At 34.1% G+C, this 18,203-nt stretch overlaps 1 protein-coding gene and 1 long non-coding RNA gene across 2 annotated transcripts; one reads left to right on the forward strand and one right to left on the reverse strand.

The window, feature by feature from the left end:
- Positions 1-3,579: 3,579 nt before the first annotated feature.
- On the reverse strand, positions 3,580-5,036 carry LOC124306478 (uncharacterized). The gene is made up of 2 exons (XR_006908631.1): positions 4,697-5,036; positions 3,580-4,165 (listed from the first exon to the last, which is right to left on the reverse strand). It is a non-coding gene; the product is annotated as an uncharacterized LOC124306478 (long non-coding RNA).
- A 45-nt stretch (positions 5,037-5,081) lies between these two features.
- LOC124306477 (dolichyl-diphosphooligosaccharide--protein glycosyltransferase subunit 2) lies at positions 5,082-16,628 on the forward strand. Its single transcript, XM_046767243.1, has 11 exons — positions 5,082-5,238; positions 7,532-7,743; positions 8,442-8,573; positions 9,131-9,291; positions 9,805-9,944; positions 10,319-10,694; positions 11,901-12,080; positions 12,771-12,990; positions 13,173-13,370; positions 14,482-14,653; positions 15,522-16,628. Exons 1-11 carry the CDS (start codon positions 5,229-5,231, stop codon positions 15,659-15,661), a joined length of 1,941 nt encoding a protein of 646 aa, XP_046623199.1. The 5' UTR covers positions 5,082-5,228; the 3' UTR covers positions 15,662-16,628.
- The last annotated feature ends 1,575 nt before the right edge of the window (positions 16,629-18,203 follow it).

The raw sequence follows: 18,203 nt of genomic DNA on the forward strand, positions 1-18,203 counted from the left end.
CCAGCTCACTTGCGGTTACCCACAAGTTACGCTTGTACACTGTATTCTTCCGGACCTGATGACCTTTTTTTTCCGCGTTGCGTCAAGTAATTGACGGATGTTCTTGTACCAGTATGTAGGTATGGGATATATCCGGTAATAAGAATATTTTATTTAGTTAGAAGTGAAATAGTAGAGATGCGAAGTACAAAAGAATAGATCAGTCTGAATGATGTTGCGATTTATCGCCTTACAATTAGTCTGTTCTGTTCTCGCTCCCGCGTTAGTTGAACAAGAGCCAACGTGTAATAGCCGAAATGGTTTGATCGAGTGTCGGTTTAACGATGTGACAGGAAAACCGTCGTGCTTTCAAAAAAAAAAAACTATCCAATATTTGTGATTTTGAACGTTTCCTAATCAGCATAACCGAATAAAAGTTTTCCTTCGTTTCGACCTACTACAATGATCTGACTATCTGGAACCGTAATTTGTTTTGGATTAAATCTGGAGCGGTCAAAAATCCTTCGATAAATGATATAAATCTTGAGTGAGAACAGCTTGAATTTTGATTGTTTGAACGTGTTTCTCACGAACATAATGAGTAACATTTCGCTGTTACAATTAGGAGTTTCCATCGGCCTGCCAAGATTAAGAGCCTCCAATTCTGATGGGAACAACGTCAAGGCGATACCTTATTCATTCAAAGAACCCTTATCAACGCTGAAAATTTTACGTTCGGGTAACAATAAAATTACCTACACATCACGAAGATGTTTTGAAAAACTATGCAAATTGAAGGAGCTATATTTGTCGCGAAATGAAATCATTACACTGGTGAGTCATTCTTTCATAGGACTCTCTCACCTGAAGGTATTCTTGTTGGATGGAAAGTGGCTTACTGACGTACAAAATGGAGTTTTAAGTGGGTTGTCCAATTTAAAAGTGTTGAAACTGTCCTGGAATTTCATTTCGACAATAAATAGAACAACGTTTCATGGGCTTACTCGACTAATCCGATTAAGACTGAAAAACGACTACATAACTAGCATTGCTCTTGGATCATTCGCAAGCCTCAGAAAACTAGAAAACCTTTATCTAGACGACAACCACGTAGCGGAAATCACATCCAAAACTATGCAAGGTTTGAGCACCTTTGTCATATTGAATTTATAAGGTTACTTTCGTTTCGGACAGAAATTGATTATAGGACGGAAAAAGCAAGAGTTTAGTATGGTTCCGAGACTACGACAGGCGAATTTAGGTTTTTGCTGAAAGAAAAAGATGATTTGAGAGCGAGTATATGGCAGGAAAGTCGAAAGAGACTGACTAGTTGCAATTTAGCAAGTGCCGTGTAAAATCACTAGCAGTTTAAGAAGCAAACTGCTTGCCTCCGTATGGGATTCGAGGTAGCGAGGTGATGGTAAGAAGAGGATGCGAGGTATAAAGTAGCTGTAAGACTGTGAGAACAGAGTTGAAGGAACGTACGGTCTGCAGGACGTAACACTCGTCTCACAATGTAATTCGCTCAATATATTCGGCAAGGTAAAAATGAATCTATTGAAGCAGATTTGGATGTGCATAATAATAATTGCGACATTTTAAATAATGGATCGCTGAAACCGAATTGCTTAGGCAGCACGAGTATTATTCTGTACACAATTTTGCTGTGCCTACCTAAGTGCGACACATCAATCTACACAAATATCAGTGAAAGTGTATACAAGGTATATGGTGAGAATTAGGCATGATATACATTTCACAACACCAGCGAACTCAATGAAGAAAGACTTGGAGCAAGGGGTTTGAATGAATACCCCGAGCGCATAAAAAGGTTTGTTTTATTTACATGTTCAATCGTCTCATACAAAAATGGTGTTCTGGCATTTTATGACAGGTTTTAGGCATACTGAACATATCATGGTTGACTCTGTGCAACGCATGGCACATCCAAGACACACGCAAAAATGTCCGCACGGCAGGAACTCGTGAGTTCGATGTTTCACGAAACACGTGAGACAGGTTCTGTTTTGTGGAGCTGGAAATCGAAAATGAACGTAGTATCGATATCATGCCGTAATTTAAAATATAAAGGGTAAGCATTTTTATTCAATGTGCGAATACACGGAAACCAGAGATTATTTTGTTTTGGAATGCAGTTAACGTTCCGGCAATCGAGAGGCCTGATTTAGAGTGAGTATTTATGGGATTCAAAGATATTGGAGCATGACCAGTTAGGGTATTCTATTGGTCTGCTTGGACTTCAATATACAGTCCGCTCATGTAATAGTGCCACTCCCAATAGTGCCGCTTCCCCTTATTCTCGCTCGAACGTAACCCCCACCACGGGCTCACTTCGGGTTTCATATTCGTCTCTCTCAACAGTGCCAAACGCTGGCTCAATGAAATAGCGTATAATTATCTGCTTTAAATTCAATTTATTGTCATTATTTTTTTAATAATATTATTTCATCACAAAATTCATAAAATAGTAATAATATCATTAAAAAAACGTGTCATAAATTTCGATTACCATCATTAAAATAATAATTGATTTTATTCAAAAAAATAGAGATTATATACATTTGGCGATTTTACTATATTAATGTTTATTTTTAACACAGTTTGGAGCCAAAGTACGACTAGGTACTTGTTTGATATAGATACCACTCTCAGCCATGTTGAAAATATTTTTTTTTTGCAACTTTTTGATTGCAACCATTTTTTTTAATTCTTCTTCATATAACTTTGCTGCAACTTCATCAGTCGACAATTTTTCCCCTGAAAAAATTGTCAAATAATTATTTAGTTCCAAAATTCTGTTCTGAAATTTGTATTTAGAATTATTGGTTTATTTCTTTGGAAATCTCGTTTCACTGATACAGCGCAGTTTCGTTTAGTCGACATATTTTAACAATTTTATTGAAGTTTTTTTAAATGTCTTAATCACAGTTCCTTTTAATTAACTAAATTGATGAATAATTTCAAAACCGAATTTCAATTCGTACTACCATTATTTACTAAAATCATAATAAAAATATTTAGACAGAAAAAGAGTTTCAGAAGGCATACACAACATCAATTTCATGTAAGAAATGCAAATAAGTATTTGCACACTCATTTTACACAAAATTCGAGAAAAATTTAAGAGTCTCTCTGTTTTGTGTAGGATATTTTATACAAAAGCATGCCATTCAATTGAAAATGCATACTTATCGTTAACGCAACTTACGAATATAAATACTAGGTAAACACAAGTAGTTTACCCGGCGCGGCGGCACTGTTACCAGAGCGCGACGAGAATTCCGACGGCGTGAACGCGCGTCAGTGGTGGGGGTACCTGAGTTCCAAGAAAAATACTCCCCTACCCCCCACCGTCACCGGCACTGTTGTGAGAGCGGACTGTAGAGTACAAATTTTTTGCTCTTCAAGTACTGCCAAGTGCTCTCATAACAGTGCCGCGCGATGGGGGTGGGGAGTATTTTTCTTGGAATTCAGGTACTCCCACCACTGACGCGCGTTCACGCCGTCGGAATTCTCGTCACTCTCTCGTAATAATGCCGCCACGCCGGATCAACTGTGATCACTCGTGTATATATTTACATCATATTCGTTTTTCCTTATCATATGAAAATGGATTATTTCGATTTTCTAATTTCAATTTCTTTTTCTAAATTTCTTTATTCTAAGAAAACTTTTCACACGTATCCCAATTTATTCCACAAAATGTGTTAAAAATACACATTGATATAGTAAAATCATCAAATGTATATAATCTCTATTTCTTTGAATAAAATCAATTATTATTTGAATGATGGTAATCGAAATTGATGACACTTTTTTTTAATGATACTGTTGCTATTTTATGAATTTTGTGATGAAATAATATTATTAAAAAAATAATGACAATAAATTGAATTTAAAGCAGATAATTATACGCTATTTCATTGAGCCAGCGTTTGGCACTGTGAGAGAGACGAATATGAAACCCGAAGTGAGCCCGTGGTGGGGGTTACGTTCGAGCGAGAATAAGGGGAAGCGGCACTATTGTGAGTGGCACTATTACGGGAACGGACTGTAAAACGGTTTTCACAGTAATTTCGTACTATTTATAATAGGTTGGATTAAGGGGGGTCGGTTTCACCAGTCACTTCAGCAATTTCCGCATCCCGAAATCAGCAATGTGGCTCTGTGAACAAACACTATCACATTCAGTAAGCCATTTCAACATTATTGAGAAATTGATGGTCGTTCCAATTTTCGTCACTTCTCACAAACAATGAATGAATGGGGAATAGTGAATAACATTATCTTCCGAAATTCTGAAATTTGACTTCATCCAATATTACAATATTTCAATTAGCGGTCACTATGCCCAAACTTAGAGGCAGTTAAATATAAAACTCCTATCATCACTATGCCCGAACGTAGATTCATTCCAAACATTCTAATATTCTCAATCCATTGCATACGAGTTACTATCCCTGAGCATATTTTCAACTAATATTTTGAGCAACCGTAATATTGAAACGTAGATTTTAGTCCTTTATACCAAAGTTAATCGTTTTGACTCAATTTATATCGTTAGATTATTTTGATCCTTGAATAAACTAAAAAGCATCAAGTTTAAGTCTAAATACTTCACAGAACCTTCCGACATTTCAGTATTTAATTATAAAACCACAAACGGTTCCTTCATTAAATAATTCGACGTCTTCACCTTCGGTTGCTTGCAGTTTCACGAAGAACCGCTCGGATTCGGGTCGCTGATTTTGCAATCAACACAACGTTCAGGCATCGTAAGCCGTAGGTATATCGAATTATTATATCGTTATATCTAAATCCATTAATTAACTAATTTCCTCTTTGTAAAATCCATATATTACATCGATTAACGTTTCAACTTTAGAATTGTCCGAAGGTTTCCGTTAGGACGTCACAACATCAAGGAACCAACCAATGATAAAAAAGAAAACTAAGTATATCTCCTGCAACTGACTATGCGATCGGATGATTTTGCATACAACCATCAAGTCGATGTGATGTGAATGTGGCCATTGATCGGGTTGCGCACGCGCATTGCGCAGGCGCTTGTGACTGCCAGCGATTTCCGTTATGCGGTGGAACGGCGCGTTGTTCCACGCCATTTTTCCAGACACGCGCAATGGGTGAAGAGCCATCTTGTTTCTGTTTGCCCAGACGACGTGGCCGAGTCGAGAAGAGGCTCGCGTTGATTAACCAGATCCAGAAACATGAGGACACGTAAGTAAACCGAAACAATTATTAAACTCGCCTTGTCAATTTTCACCTACGTTTCAACCGCCTGGCAAGAAGATTCAAGAAGATTGTAACAACGATACTTGAAAAAATATTTCTCAAGCCGCGTGCTTCGAAATATTTCAGCATCGCATGCCGGCTGAATTATTTCACGGTGGAATTTGCAGTGGTAATTTTCAAAAAATCAACGAAACTAACTTCGAAAATTTAGAGATTCGATAGTCCAGGGTTTTAATCTTTTCATTGGAAATATTAATTGTGAATTTTCGCTTCTTTGATCCTTCATCGAACATCTCTGACTGCCTACCGGCTTGCGTTTTCAGATTCTCTTTGCACGATTGAAATTGCAAATGAATACATTTTTAGCACGATTGGAAGGGGCATTAACTCAAAACACGTTTTGAACAACTATGATTTTGACACGCTTTCTCATATAATCGTTTTCTAGCTTTTTCACATGTATGTTTGTACATGTATACATGTACGAATGTGTGTACGTGTGCATTTATGTGTCTATTTATACGAAGACAGTTTTCTAGTCATGCTTTCTAGAACAATTTGGGTGAAAAGTTAACTACTTCGCGAAAATAATTCGAGGAACATTTTTTAAACCTGTTTATCGTTTTCAATTAGAAAATGGCGGGAGTTTCAAACGTTTGAATGATTGTTAGTGTGTTCGAAATCCCGGGGGAATCCGGATGACTTGAATACTGATTTGGATGAAACTTAGGGGCAAAATCAAACTTCTGGTGGATTTGATCTTTGAACTTTTCAGGCCAAATAACTCTATTACTTCTTTGGTTATAATGTGGCGGTTTTAAATATTTGAATGATTATTACGTGTATGCTAAAATTCCACAAGAAGGATGACATTTGGAAGAATAATAAAAATAAAACAAATTTCGCAGATAATTCTTGGAAATTTGCTAACCTATCAACATTCCTGGGTAGAAAATGGTCAGCGTTATAAATTATTAAATGACTAGCGTACATTTTCATTTCCAGTCGCTCGAGTAATTGATTTGATCGAAATGTTGTGGCAAATTTATGTTAATTCGGTTATGTACATCGTGAATTCTGAAAAGAGCGGTTTGATCAATTCCATGAAGATCGGCTATAAATGGTAGCCAATTCAATTTTCAAAAACCTGATTATTCGAATGCTGTGATGACCAATGCTGGAATATTCAATTTAGGCTATAAAAAAATTTCGTGCCCAAATTTCTTAATTTTTTAAGATTAATTTTACGGTAACGTTTGAGTGCAAACAGGTCTATATTTTGAAAATATGCACTAAAGTAGTCAAATAGTTTTTATCATCCCTTTCATGCCTTGAGATTTGGAGTTTCTTGGCAATGTGCCAAAAGTATTCTGTACATATTTTCGGATGAAAGACACCAGTGCTATGAAAAGAAACTAATCGGTTTTTCTTTTTGTCATTTCACTGTCGATACTTTACCACTAAATTCAGAGTTACGTCAAAGTATGAAATTCCTTTCAAATCTGCAAATATTGAAGAATTTTCGAATAATTGACTATTTGGATGACTCATGCTCAAAGCAACTAACGGCGGTGGCAATGTTCCAATAATATTCACTTTGTATCTCACTAATGAAAACGATATCTATAGTTTTAACATATCTTTGAATAACACAAACGGCAAAAGCTGAGTGTGATATTAAATTACTAATTTATTTATTTATTTATTTATTTATTTACTTATTCAACGGGACAAGCCCTATAATTATAAATACAAAATCAAAAATCAAAAAAAGTTCAGAAGACGCACGGGATACATTACTCATATCTAAGTAGACACTTTGCAGACAGTTTAATTTTGCCCAAACTTGAGTTATCAGGGTCAAACCATTTAAAGCTACTGTTGCACAACTTACTTGACCGTATCGTTGGAGCATGAATATAAAAGTCACTTTTGAGCAGAAATTCAGCGAGATACACTGTTCTTTCTTAGAAGTCTACCAGGTACATTTAAAGTTAGTTGGTCCGATAAATCCATACAGTCAGTGACATTGGTAAGGATTTTGTAGACAAATTATTTTTTTATTTAAAATGTTGAAAGATTATCTGGTGACTTGAAATTCCATGCATCAGAACAATTCAGAAAGTTTAGAGATCTAGTAAATAAAGAATTTTATACGTACGAATTAATTAGAATTATTTTTATACATATTTATCTAAAAAATTCTTTTCACTCTTCTGAGATTTTTTAACGATTGTCACTTACGATCCTAAAGTATGACTTAAATTATTTCCAACAGCTATGTGGCTTCCACTGATAGCGTCCACCTTGGCATGCGTAGTCCTGTCAGCTTCGGTGTCGCCAACTTCAACCAGTTCCTTTTTGTCCAAGGCTGATATAACAAGACTAAAAAAGGTCGTCGAGCCTGGATTTGAGCTGAAGGATTTAGCCACTCTGCATTACGCTGTGATTGGCTATAATCTTGTGGGAGAAACAATACCAAAGAATGCTGTAAGAAAGTATGAAAGTTAAATTTTAGGGTCGATAAGAAAGTTGAACAAGGCAGGAAATTCATAAATTATTCCAGAAAGATTAGTCTAAGAATTTAACCTCGAACAAGTTTTCGATTCACTACAATAAAAGTCATTGCGCACTATGCTGAAACAAAACGAAGCGAAGTGCAGAGAAAAAGAAGAATCTGATACCTTCAGAGGGCTTCCTACTTCTTCTCTGCTTCGCTTTGTTTTTCGCTTCACTTCAACACAGTGCATGTTGACCTTAACTGGAAATTTTCATCCACAGGAAATTGTTAAAATCAGGTTACATATTTTTAACAGGGATTTGTGCGATGTACTTTGATTAGAAAAGTTGAATTTAATTTGTTTCCATTCAATTCTTCTGCAACATTTTAGTTTTCATTCCATTTCAAGTCTATCAAATCTTTAATCACTTTTTAAAAGTCAAGTTTGAACTTTAAAATTTCTTACTTATATTCATAAAATAAAACCATTTCAAAATGACGACATTGGATTAGTTTCGACTTTTCCCAGAAAATTGAATTTCACCAATTGTCAAATGATTTCTCAATCAATTTCGTGATTCTGTGTCTTCTTTTCGATCTTCCGAGCTTTATTATCTACTTATTTTCTACTAGTGGTGAAATTTTTCCGTCAACCAGCTTTTACCACCTTAATACAAATTTTTTTCAGGAAGCCTGCAAGTTCATTTTGAGTTCAGTTGGAGACGCCAGTGGATTGTCGCTGGAAAATCTCTACTACGCTGTTACAGCTTGGAAAGGAATTGGGATATGCCAGCCGCTTCCAAATGCCGCGATTATAAAGGTAATACAGTTTTTTATTTGATGATTTTTTTTATTCATTTTATAATGTTAGCGTCGCCAAAGAAATCAAATTGTAATTTTTAATATTTTTAGAACTGTGTTTACCTTAAATCAACTTGGATTATTGAATATCCTGAAAACTGTTATCATCTTGTAGCAAATATTCTCGAAACGTAATGCGAGAGCCTGTGATTCTTTCTGTGATTCCATCATTAACACCTAATACGATAAGATCACGGTGAATTTTCCAAATATATTCAGTAATTCACTCAATAGATACTTCATCAATTTACTTATTGTTTAATAATCAAATCAACGTCTATTCAGTAACAATTCATATCAAATTAAAACGCCATTCACATGATGCTTACAAATAACTTTCGTTCTACTGTAAGAACATTGGAGAGAAACAATTTATCTGATGAATGAAGTTTTGAAGAGAAACAATCCCTTTGATTTTTATACATTTTTCAATTCTGCATTGCTATTGTGATTGTGTTTTTCCTAACCCTCTAATATTTATCTTCATTTCACATTTTTCATCATTTGTCACGACAGACGTTTGCTGCCGTTGTGGAAAAAGAGTCTTCGACCATACCTGAAGTTTTCTACGCCGTAACCGGACTCAGCGCTGTGTCCCAGCACCTCACGGAACCTGCAATAGTAAAATTGGTCAAGGCGCTTCAGGCTGCATTGAAAAAAGATGATAGCATTCTCAAGTGAGCACAAATAATTTGTGTAATTCTGAATGCGTAGATCAATGATCGAATTAAGTTTAGGATTTTTTTGTATATATTCTTCAGTATAACAATGATGCTATGAAATATGCACAATGATCAAAGAAATGTGCATTATAAGACTTTTATTAAAACATATCAAAACGAATTAATATTTGATTACGTTATGGATACTGTGACTCAAGTAATTGTACATTATTGTTTCATCAGTCTTTCAAATTTGATCACACTCGGATTTTAAATAATCTTTCTATTCTTTGAAAGCACTTAAAATTAGAAGTCAAAACCAAAAATCAAAGAGATCTTTAGGAAATTTTCAACTTCGAAAAATTCAGAAATTGAAATGTCCTGATTACCGTGATGAACAATGCATTAATCATGACAAACCGTGATTGTTTGATTAGTCTTTCTGATGATATTTCCGTTTTATTTAATTCTCGAGAAACCGGCGCTTCAGTTTCTGACATAACGCATTGTCTTCTTGTTTCATTCCAGCCTTGGGTACCTTTTCCACATTGCTGCTGAGCTCGGCCCTGCAGGTTCATTCGCTTTCGAACGTATCGAGGATGCCATTGTTCAGGCCGATGAAGTTGACGGCAAATACCTGCAGTTTGAGGGTGGACTCTCCATCACCAGTAAGTTTCCTTGTTCCTGAATCCTTTTTTTTATTACTTTTTTAATCAATGTATTTTTAAATTTTAGACTTACTTCCTTTATACTTAATTTATTTAAAATTTCTTTCAAAATCTCATTTGAGTCTGTTGAATTTTGTTTCCCACGTTACTCGCTCGCCTAATAAAATCATTAGAAATAATGTAACAGATCAAAGTACCTTATTTAAAACAATGATGCTAATAATTACTTTCGTTCTACTGCAAGAACATTGAAGAAAACTAATCGACTGATGTTGTTTGTGAATATTAATCTCATTTTAAAATCCAACAACGGTCAAAAACGAACATAAATAATTCCAGGCAATTATTTAAAACATGTTGATATCCTTCTTCAGGTCTCGTTGTGAAAGGTGCCTTCCAATTATCGACAAATTTGAAGAAAAAACCACCAATAACTTCTGAACAGACTGTGAAGTTTGCAAACTATCTGCTGTCCCGTCGCTCAGTTCAGACAAGCAAAGGAGTCGTCGGTCTTCTTGCTGCTCTTAGCGTACTGGCCAATAATCCGTTTGAAAATCCGATCTGCATCGCACTGGCGGATGGTGGAATATCGGTTTCGTCGAAGCAACCGCTGGTCAGCGTCAAAGTTTGCGACATTCTTGGAAGATCCCTGAAAACTCTGCCTTCGGTCGTTGCCAATTCTGCCACTAGAGTTAGTGACGATGTCGTTGTTATCAGCAAGAAGGCCTTCCAGCCTTTGGCTTCCGACAAGTAAGTTACATTCTTTGTAATTGTGTTTCGAAACAACATTTTCTGGATTCGAATTCTCATAAGAGTTGAATTTAGGGTACTGAGAATTCGTAGGAAAGGATACAAATTTAATTATGGAATTACTTATCAATCAATAAATCAATAAATTGATTGTGGGAATGAAGATGTGGTGCTTTGACTGACATCTAGTGGTGAAATAAAAAAAAAAAAAAATATTCTGACTGGGCTGTATTTAATTTTAAAGGAGCTCTTTCATCGTATTCATTGCGATATACCGATTCTATGTGGAAAATGCAAAGCCTCACAGTTTGTACCAAGTTGTCTACTTTTCTATTCACATAATTGATGTAAAACTAACTGCAAATGGCCCGTTTTTTGCCGTTATACTGTTTTAGGCCTCGTGTTCTTTTGAAATTGGTAGATTTATTTTTATTCAAATATCGTATTTGTTTTCATCATTGCTAATTTTATCTAAAAATAAAGTAGTACAATGAAAAAATGATTTTACTTCAAGTAAAAATTATGCTGAAAGAGTGAAAAAAATCTAGACAACCTGGAACATTTAGGGAATTTTATTTTTCATAGAAAAATCTAATGAACTCGCAATGAGTTTTTTGAACACTTGGGGAAAATATTTTGTAACACTTCAAATAACAATTTGGGTTATGAAAAATTACGTTAAAACTCAAGTCCGAGAATAAATACCAATTGAAAATACCAAAAATTTTAGACATAAGGTAATTTGAAGAGAAATATTAGCATTGTTTGCCATTAAATCTACGAATGAGTAATTATAATTTTAATACATTTGAAAAATTATGAAGAATTCCTGAAAAAATTTGGAATTCTCTGGGAATTTCGATGATATCTTAAAGTAGATACGATCTGCTAAGTAGAGTTGAGTTATTTGTAAAGTCAAAATCCCCCGATTACTTACTGATTTTGGATTTAACAATGTCTATTTCGGTTATACGCTCGGGGAAAATTAATTTTTTTTCTCGAAAATACGTTGAATCTTGAATATGATGCTGATAAACTGTTATGACTTGACGTTTGTTAAAACGGATTCAACGTACAAAAAAAAAAAGATTACACTCAATTATATTTCTTAATGGAATACGATCGTCACAATCATTAAAACATTGTTGAATTTAGGAATCCATTTTTGTGTTTATTATTTTAAAAAATATTCTATTCACATTGCAGAACTCTGTATACAATGAATCTCATGGAAATCAAACCGGAACGAGGAGTTTACAAGATCTCTGTATCCGCAGGATCCGTGTCCAACATTGTCACTGTCAAAGTACTGTCCGAAGTGGTCGTGGATTACCTTGAAATCGGCACTGCTGACGCTGATCAAACAACGCAGCCAAAATTGTCTCGGTAAGAAAAACCTTCTTGCTTTCATTCCCCCAAAATGTCTGCAAACAAATTTCTAAAGAATATTTATCCTTAATAGTAGTTATGAATTATTAGAAAATGTCCTCATGCCTCTAGAGTCTGGTTGTCAGCGCCATTTTATCACCACACAACCTAATTTTTTAATTTTAATAAAGGCAAATCGTAATTCTTGGGGTTTGAAATTATTCATGTCACATAAATTAATGAAGCATAATCAATGATATACCTGCTCTACCGTCCACACGGGAAAAAACAGTCAACGGTCAGCTGTCAGCCTGGTTGCATTAATATGATTTTTTTCCACCGGATGACGCATTGCAAGTGCCAATCCCAATAATTCCAAACTTTCTATTCTTATTACTTTTTTACTCAAAGGCAATTATTCGCTTCTTGAAAATAGACTGTGAAACTGGAGTCCCTTTTCACTTTTGTCATTTTTGTTGTTGACGTTTTTTATGATATATTTTTTGAGCTAAGTTTTGATCTGATATTTCATCCGTCGTTTTCCTTCCGTTTTATGTTATTTTTCGGTTCCGGGCTCTTTTATTTCTTTGATCTATCAAAAAAATGTCTACTCTGAAGATATACGAAAAGCAAGAAAGAGCAGCGAACGAAAACAAGAAATCGTATATAGGATGCAAAAATTTGATTTCTTTATTTTGCATAAATCAGAGTGGAATATCCGAAGAAGCTGAGTTCAAAAATCGAGGCAGATTCTCAGCAAAAACTGGTCATAAGATTCCTGCTGAAAGATTCCACGAGCCAGAAACCAATCAGAGTGCATCAAGCATTCGTGAGGCTTTATTCAGTGTCAAATTCCGGAAACAGTCAGGGTCAGGAAATTATTTTCGTCGCTGAACCGGACACTGGAAACGTTTACAAATTTGACATGGTGAGTTATTCGGAACACTGAATAATAGGATTATCAATGAAACACGAAAGATAGAATTTTAATCGCGGTATTTCGTTGATATGACATAATCTAAAAAAAAATTTAATGCTGAAATCTCTACTCAAGAAAAATTATAGTAAACAAATTCTCTGGTTTTCTTTTTATTACTCGTCTATTTTCAGGACGTTGGATCAACGGCTGGAGAATTTGGCCACATTAGTGGCGACTACAATATTGAATTGATAGTCGGTGATGCTGTGCTCATAAATTCGTTCCAGTGGAATGTGGCTCAGATTACACTAAAGTTGCCAGAATCGCAGAGCGCTGTTCAAACCAGCGACGAAAAATCGAATCTGTACAAACCCAAGCCAGAAATCAAGGTATACAACTTTTTTTGGTTTTCGTAATTGCATGATTGAACATTTAAATGCTATAAGAAATTTTTTCGTAATGTCATGCCAATGCTCGTTAGTGACAGAATGTTTATCAATCTTTCTACCACCTCCAAAACATTGGCAGATTAATTAATCGGTTACAAATGATTTTTTAATTTTATCTGCGTTCTCGTTTTGACCGAACGTTGATAGAATTTTAACCGACAGTACTGGTTTTTTTTTAAGGCGCTTTCAATTTGATTTTATATCCCTTTGTTTTCTTTTCGAAATTCACGTTTGCGTCATTAAAATACAATGAGATTTAAGTGAACGCTATTTTATTGACGAATAGAGAAAAAATGAACACCAACAAAGAGGAACTTTTTTTTAGTTTCATTAACTTTTTTTTTCTACGATTAATGAAATTTCGATTGATAAATCACTTCTTCCTAGTAATTATTACAGTTAGACTAGTTCAAATAAATGATAACAGTTTTTCCTTTCATTTTTCACTTTTGACTGAGGTAGAATACTTATTTCAGAAATGAATTTTTTCTTATGATCTCATTGGTTCATTTCTTCTGAAAACTTTTTCAATGACGTGGAATTTCCCAGATTTGAAGTCAAAAAGACGTCCAAACGATGTTTTATGCGTCATTTTCCGACGCCTAAAAGATATTTTTATACATCAAAAGATATCTTCATGCGTAAAAGATGTCTTTTTGGGCCTTATAGATGTCAAAAAGTGGAGCATAAGACATCCGTTCGACGTGTTTGTGACTGTAATAATCATGGTTGCCACTTTGCCTTTGTATGGAATTTTTGGTACCATAGAAATTTGATACTCAACACATTGTTTGAATTATCACAGTTTTAATAAGCAATTAAAGCAAACGGACTTCGAAATAAATAAAATGTAATTTGTGACGATGAGGGATTAAATATTTTTTTGGTCCTTCACAACTTTAATTATCACAGATACAGAAGATCTCTGAAAAATTGAAATTTTGTTTCTGAAAAATCTGGAAATATTGGTGAATCCCACAGTTCAGAAATAGTGGCAACCCTAGAAAATATATTGCGAAGTGAGGATTCTACGATATCTGTTTTCTTGCAGCATATGTTCCGCGAACCTGAAGTCAGGCCGTCTCGCGTTGTCTCAAACTTATTTACTGGACTTTGCCTGGCGCCTGTTCTTCTGCTCCTCATTCTATGGGCAAAACTCGGAGTCAACATATCAAATTTCCCTCTTTCTCTGAGCGCTATTATTTTTCATTTAGGACTTGGAGGTGAGTTTTTGTTCGTAATGTTTCTCCCATAAATGCAAATTCGTCGATTTTGTCATCGTAAATTTTTTTCGCCGCTACATCGATTCAAAGTAAATTAAAGAAATTCTGTTTTCCGATTGTAAAGATTTATAATCTAATATCAACTTGATAGTATTTCAAAAGAAATTCGCGATTAAATTTTACTTCAATAACATCACGTTATCATTGCCTAAATGAATATGAGAAATCTATTAAATTGTCGGAATTGTTTAAAGATTAACTCAATGAAGATCTGTGTTCCATTTTGTTAAAACACATTTCATAGAACAAAAAAACTAGAGAAAACTGAACTGATGATTTCTGTTCTTATTTAATTGAATCAATTTTTCTTTCAAGCCTTATGAAAAATGCTCGATGCTTGACGTTTAACTGTTTTACATAAGTTAACGACGTTTTCAATCGAGCATATATTAAATGAAGGTGAATTTTTCACAAATGTAACCGAAACAATTTGTTACATTTGCAGCCCGATATTCACTATAAATAAATTGTAATAACAACTTCATTGCGCGCGTTTATTAAAATTATCTATACCTATAATTCTAGTCCAACAAGGTTTTACCATCGATACGCGGGAATAGAAATTATATATATCAGTTTAGAGACATCTAATTTCTGTTATTTTATAATGACGCTCTTATTCTGCGTTTCTCGCGTCTTCATATTTACTTTCACTGAACAACAGTTATTCTGAAATTCTTTTTAGATGGCTTAGAATCTTCGTACAGCATTAGAAATCTATGTCATTGGATAAAAAATTAGAAGAAAGATTGAAATTAGCGACGAATTTCATTTATTCGCACGTTTTTGACGGTTCTCTTTTTTTCAGGGATTTTTGCCCTCTTTGGAGTTTTCTGGCTTCAATTGAACATGTTCGTTACTCTAAGATACCTTTTGGGCATTGGTGTCGTAACTTTCCTAGCAGGAAATAAGCTGCTATCTCAAATCGCCAGTCGTAAGGGACGTTAATTAAAAATTACGTCGATTTGAAAAAGAAGAAAACAGGAAGAATAATGGGAGAAGAAGCATGGCGAAGGGAAGAAAGAATTACAGACAGACAGATTTGAGACTTGAATAAAGAAAAAAAAAAAAAAAACGAAACAATTAATATTCAGTAATCCATTATTTAAGAAAAATGGCACGCATGATATCTTAAATATTTAATTACCCTTAAACTTCAAAAAGATTGAGAATAGCCAACGAGCCGTAAAACGCGATTTTTTTTTTTTTTAGATTTTCCTCATTACCTCATTATTTTACTTGTCTCTAATGATAAGCCACCTTTACAGAATTATCATTTTTTGTCTGCTCCATCAAATAATGAAAATAAGAAGGAATAGAAAACGAAGAATAATCTAAAAGTTGACAGACATGAATAACCGATAGCAAATGATTGAAGGCAGAGAGATGAAAAAAGATTGAAGTTAAATAAAAAATCGAGTATTTTAAATACATAATAATATAGATCATAAAATATTTTGTTTTCACGTTTTCTTTCTCCCCCTCTCATATATTAGTAACGAAAATAGTGCGTGACATGAATTTGCCCCGTGAAAATGAATAACTTTTTCAAATTATCCTATTAATTTATCTATTTAGCAGTTTGAAATGAAAACTTGTCTGTGCTGCAATGATTTTTTCTTTGTTGTAAAAATGATGAAAGAAAGCAATATTCATACGCATGTTATTGCAAGTTTAAAATTTCGAATGGTAAAAACTAAAAAAAAAAGCAGTTGCATACCGATTTGTCGTGTGAAATCTATCCCAACATAATCTAACATTCCTGATGATAATATATGTGAAAAAAGTGATGAGCATTAAGCGGGCTGCTGCCGCAATTAATTTATAAAACTTAGATAAGTCGTATAAAAATGGATCATTTTTTTACTCGTTGTACAGAGATTTGAGATATTAATAAATAAATAAGTAAAACGTGGTGGTTAATTATAATTGAGTAAACCGGTTTTAGTACGTGTGAATAAAACTAGTATCTTAAGATTGTGAAAAATTGCTCGTCGATTATTCGTTGCATCATTTTTCCGCAGTTTCTAAATTTCTTTGCTTCTCAAGAAATCCAATGACGGTAAAAATGACATAACTTGTGATTGGAGTGAAGTATACATTTTTCAATCTGTTGATCAATTTGATTTTTTTTTAATTGTAAATTATCAACAGTTTATCTTCATTGAATTAGATTGAGATTGAATATTGGTTTGTATTGATCGAGAAGTTTAGCACATATTTAGTAGGTATCGTTATAATCAATAATCTTCATAGAATTTAATGATCAATTAGAAATCAGAATTAAGCATACGATTTTTGCGTGATCGAAAGACTGAAATAGATAGTTCAATTTTCACTACAAAAATTTCATGCAATTGCGTTGGTTGAATTGGAAAAATTATCCCTTGCTCGAAATCTTAAATGTATGCGAGTGTAAAAATTTGGCCATGCATACCGACACGCATAATTTGTTTCCTCGTGGTGTTACGAAAACGTAAAGCTCACCTTGAAGGTATATTAAATGACATGCTTTGACAAGTTTATTATACAAACGCCACACGTCTTTTCGAGTCTTCGAATAAATAGGCCTTTTTTAAGCATCATTAAAAAAGTTGGGTCAAGTTTAAAAGGATGACAACCTCCCGCCCTCCTCATTGAAAATAAGAATTGATTAAAAAATATCAAGAGCATTCATTTTTATCGTTATATTACAAAACTTCATCTCAAATTGTTGATATCTTATGTTGTTCCATTGGAATTAATAAGATTCATTACAATTATGTTGTCAACACATCGCTGGAGATGTTTCAACTGGATTTTTCTCCCGAACATTTCATAAATTGGTTGGTCAAAAATGGATACTTGTTATTAATTTTACTACGAGATAGCCGTACATTTAGTATTCATCAAATACAGAAAATATCACTCAAAATACGAAAATTAACAATACTATGGTATGAACTAAAATTTAGCTTTCGATGCTTCGTTGCAAATTGCTTAAAAATCATCGAAAATGTAGAAGATTGGTTCGAGTTCACTTTACGATCGTTAATTTTATTCAGAAAGCTATGTATTCTATAAATTCACTGATATAGGTTTTTATTTTTCTTGGTATTCGGTTTAGTTTTAATAATTGTTGATCATATAGAGTTTCCAGCTTACATTGTTCCGCTCTGTTTTACTCTGTTTTGCCGCACCGACACAGTAACTATGTATGTAATATTACTCTTCCGGTGCAGCAGAACAGAGCGGAACAGTCCAAGCTGAAAACGCTATCAATCAATATCGATACAATGTTATAAAATGAATATTCAAAGATGCCAACATCGTGAAAAAAGCGTTTTCGGGAAATTGTAGATAACAGACTTTTGAATAACATGACTATTGCAATGTAAAATCGAACGAATCTACTAGATTTTTAACGATTCTGAAGCGATTTGCAACGAAGCAAAGATATCTAAGCTTTCGTTTACAGTTTTAACATTTTCTATTATTGAATAAATTTCCG

This window comes from Neodiprion virginianus, chromosome 5, assembly GCF_021901495.1.
Source record: "Neodiprion virginianus isolate iyNeoVirg1 chromosome 5, iyNeoVirg1.1, whole genome shotgun sequence".
Taxonomy (NCBI): domain Eukaryota; kingdom Metazoa; phylum Arthropoda; class Insecta; order Hymenoptera; family Diprionidae; genus Neodiprion; species Neodiprion virginianus.